The 4,077-nt window shown below is 33.3% G+C and overlaps 1 protein-coding gene across 1 annotated transcript in view; it reads left to right on the forward strand.

The window, feature by feature from the left end:
* Nucleotides 1–4,077, forward strand: part of LOC107701936 (AP-3 complex subunit beta-1-like) — a 54,460-nt gene that overhangs the window by 7,982 nt on the left and 42,401 nt on the right. The window contains exons 7-8 of the mRNA XM_016504086.1: nucleotides 2,822–2,919; nucleotides 3,019–3,073. Of these exons, the coding sequence (XP_016359572.1) occupies nucleotides 2,822–2,919; nucleotides 3,019–3,073 (153 nt within the window). The remainder of the gene's footprint in view (nucleotides 1–2,821; nucleotides 2,920–3,018; nucleotides 3,074–4,077) is intronic.

Below are 4,077 nucleotides of genomic sequence, written 5' to 3' on the forward strand. Positions count from 1 at the left end.
AAATGGCTGCAATATAACAAAGAGTGAAAAATTTAAGGGGGTCTGAATACTTTCCGTACCCACTGTATGTGTGTGTGTGTGTGTGTATATATATATATATATATATGTATGTATGCACATGCACTAACCACTCAGATTTAAATGTTACATTCTTGCTTTCTTGGTTTTGCTTTTCTTTGGTTTTTAATTTTTGTGTTTGTTTATACACTGTTATTTGTGTTTATCTCAGATAAATCAATATAATTTAAACATAATGTTTCTCTAATGATCTCTATTGGATTGTTTGAATCACTGGTCTGTTGGTTTGTCATTCAGGTGTACAGATATTTATGGGTAGTTTGGGTTTTTTAGTGGATCATTGTTAATTGTTGCTTGAACATTGCATAACCGTTTAATTCTCTTATAAATTATTATCATGTCTAAAAACTCAAAATGTCTGATATTGTGCAAATTGGGATTATTTTTTCTTACCTGAACTATTGAATTATTGAAAATGTAATTTAATTAGTCCCGAATAACTCAATAGCCCAGAATCATTTATTTCACTGATACCATATTTATTATTGTTATATTTTTATATTTATCATTATTTTGTATAAATCATATTATATATATATATCCCGATACGCCAGGACGCAGTTTGTCAGCCCGTGGAGAGAGGTGAGTTACTGTCTGTGTGCTTAAGCACAGATAGTATTTAATTATTATTTTACATATTTTTAAAGCTCAGCTATCAAGATTAGTGGTTTAATTTGAACACAAAATTGCTGCTTGAAATTGACTGATCTTATTTTCATTTTGTTTTGTTTTTCAATGCTAGCATTGAGGGTTTCAGGTAGGAAGGAGGGATTGAGAGGACTATATATTGTAACTCTGACTGCAGTGATTGTTTCACAAGAGAAAGTTGCTGATTAAAAGTTCCTTTTAATCATTTTGAGAGTTGGTTTAATGATCTCTGCATTTTTTTTTAGATGTTTTTATTCATTAATTGTGTGTGTGATTGTAGGACGCCGTGTTTGACGAGAACAGTGAGAAAGCGTTTTATGATTCAGAGGAGGAAAGGAGAGTGGACCAGTCCAAACCGTACATCATGGATCCAGACCACAGACTCCTGCTCAGAAACACTAAACCACTGTTACAGAGCAGAAACACCGCAGTGAGTGCACACACACACACACACACACACACACACACTCAGCCCTCTGTTTCTGTTTAAAGGAATATTCTTGGACCAAATCTGTCATAATAAAAACAGTAATTATATTAAGTAATTTTAAATATAGACACAGCAATATTAATTATTATTATTATATCAATATTTTACATTTCAAAAGTTAATATAGTAATATGTAATATGTTTATAATATGTTTATTGTTTATTAATGATTAAAGTATTATTTAAATTGTTTTACATTATTATTATTAGTATTATTATTAATACAGATATATTAATCTATTACATTTATTATAGGCATAATTATATATAATTAGAGCATAATTATATAACAAAAAATTGTATAGCAAATATTATTAAAGCGGCATGTATAATCAATAATAAACATTTTTGCCATTTTGAATATTTATACAATAATATTAATTATTGTTTCATATTCTTGTATCAATATTAGTTAAAATAAATAATAATAATAATTATTATTAAGATATAGGAATCTAATATAGGAATTTAATATAGTTTGAGCATTTGTATATTAAATATTAATATGTCAAATATTATAAATGTAAGAATTCTAAATGGTAATATTATTACATTATGTAATGCAATTGATAATTATGTATAAGCAGTTATTTTATTAGTTTCGCTTCTCACAGGATAGATAAAGCTTTAAGATAGATACACTTTTAGTCAGTCATTGCTGATTTCATTCCTGTAGGTAAGGTTGAAGACAGTTTTCAGCCGATAGTTACATCCTTTCTTCTTTATTAATTCATATTTAATCTGTATTATTCCTTTAAGATGCTCACATATTTCCATTTCCCCACACATCTGCACTCTCCAGTTTTCTCTTTCTCCCTCTCTTATCGTTCCTGTTCAACTCTGAGCAATAGCGAAGGCCTTCAGGACGCAACTGAGTGTGTGTTTTGTGTTTAAGTGCGAGTGTGCGCGTGTTTGTACATCAGAATATTAGTGGGACCAAGGCTGTATCAGACCCACCTCCATCATGTTACACACACTCAGCCTTAGAAATGTGCTCAGAAAACGTTATTCCCTCCTACATCACACACACAGGGTGACTCAAGTACTCCATCAACCTGGAAGCTCAAGGTCTGTGTGTATGTGTGTTTTTTGTAGTGTGTGTGTGTGTGTGTGTGTGTGTGTGATATGTTTTGATTAAAACTTGTCCTGCTTTGTTCTACACTCAGGCTGCTCTCTGTCTTTATCAGCTCTCTCTCGCTCTCTCTCTGCTGCTCTAGCGGTTGATGTGTTGAAGTCTGCTGTCCTGTTCATATATTGGGGTCAAAGTAATTTGGGGAAGACAAAATCATTACATACATTGAAGGCTTCCTAATCTATCACCATCTATCTTTTTTCAACCTCGCTCAAACCCTCCTCTTCCTCTTTCTCTCACTTCACATGTCTCTGGGACTCTCCACCACATCTTCCATTAATCTGTCTCTTTCATGAGCTACTTTTAATGTCCACACGTCTTTTTCTCACCTTTCTCTCCCTTTGTAAAAACATACCATGGAAAAACCATGATAATATCGTGTTTTAGTTTATTGATATTCTTTTAAGAACCTTACATTTAACATTTAAAGGCATAGCTCTTCATTTATAACATTAATCATCTCTCTTTGTCAGGTCGTGATGGCAGTATCTCAGCTCTACTGGCATCTGGCTCCTAAACATGAACTTAGCATCATCACCAAGTCCCTGGTGAGGCTGTTGAGGAGCCACAGGTAACACATGCACACTATGAGATCATGAGATGGAGGTGGTATTACAATCAAATCTGTCAATCTAATTCCTGTTTTTGGTTTCACTCTCGGCTCATTTAGGGAAGTTCAGTACATCGTGTTGCAGAACATCGCCACTATGTCCATTCAGAGGAAGGTACAGACTCACTGAAATATTCAACCTGCTATTCTCATGAAATCTGAACAATGTTATGAACAATGTTAATGATTTCGAATCAGCTTGGCCTAAATGTGTCTACTTCGGGTGCTTATTCTGAGGTAAAATCAGAGGTGGGCCTCAATTCTGAAGGAAATCATAAGACAAAATATGACGTAAATTGCAAGGTTAGATGTGAGGTAGACATTGAGGTAAAATCAGAGCTGGGCCTTAATTTTGAGGGATATCATGAAGTAAAATATAAAATAAATCATAAGGTAAGATCTGAGGTAAACACTGAGGTAAAACCAGAGGTAGGCCTCAATTCTGAGAGAAATCATGAGGTAAAATATAAAGTAAATTGCAAGGTAAGTTCTGAGGTAAACATTGAGGTAAAATCAAAGGGTAGGCCTCAATTCTGAGGGAATTAAGTAAAATATGAAGTAAATTGCAAGGTAAGATCTGAGGAAACAATGAGGTGAAATCAGAGGTAGGCTTCAATTCTGAGAGAAAACATGAGGTAAAATATGAAGTAAATCTTACAGTAAATTCTGAGGTAAAATCAGAGGTAGTCCTCAAATCTGAGGGAAATCATGAGGTAAAATATGAAGTAAATTTCAAGGTAAGATCTGAGGTAAACAATGGGAATCAGAGGTAGACCTCAATTCTGAGAGAAATCATGAGGTAAAATATGAAGTAAATCTTACAGTAAGTTCTGAGGTAAAATCAGAGGCTTGAATTATGTCTCAAGCAAACTGAGGGTAATATCTGACATAAACTGTGTGATATAAATCTAATGTATCTTTGAGTTAAGCACTGAGTTAAAATCTGAGGTTTAGGCCTAAATCAAGCCTAAAATAAACTGAGGTAATGTCTGAGGAAAACTTTGAGGTAAAATCTGAAGTATTGGTTGAGGTAAACTAACTAAAAATTAGAGATACAGTGGGTACGGAAAGTATTCAGACCCCCTTAAATTTTTCACTCTTTGTTATATTGCAGCCATT

Source organism: Sinocyclocheilus anshuiensis, unplaced genomic scaffold (genome assembly GCF_001515605.1).
Source record: "Sinocyclocheilus anshuiensis isolate Anshui unplaced genomic scaffold, SAMN03320099.WGS_v1.1 scaffold1184, whole genome shotgun sequence".
Taxonomy (NCBI): domain Eukaryota; kingdom Metazoa; phylum Chordata; class Actinopteri; order Cypriniformes; family Cyprinidae; genus Sinocyclocheilus; species Sinocyclocheilus anshuiensis.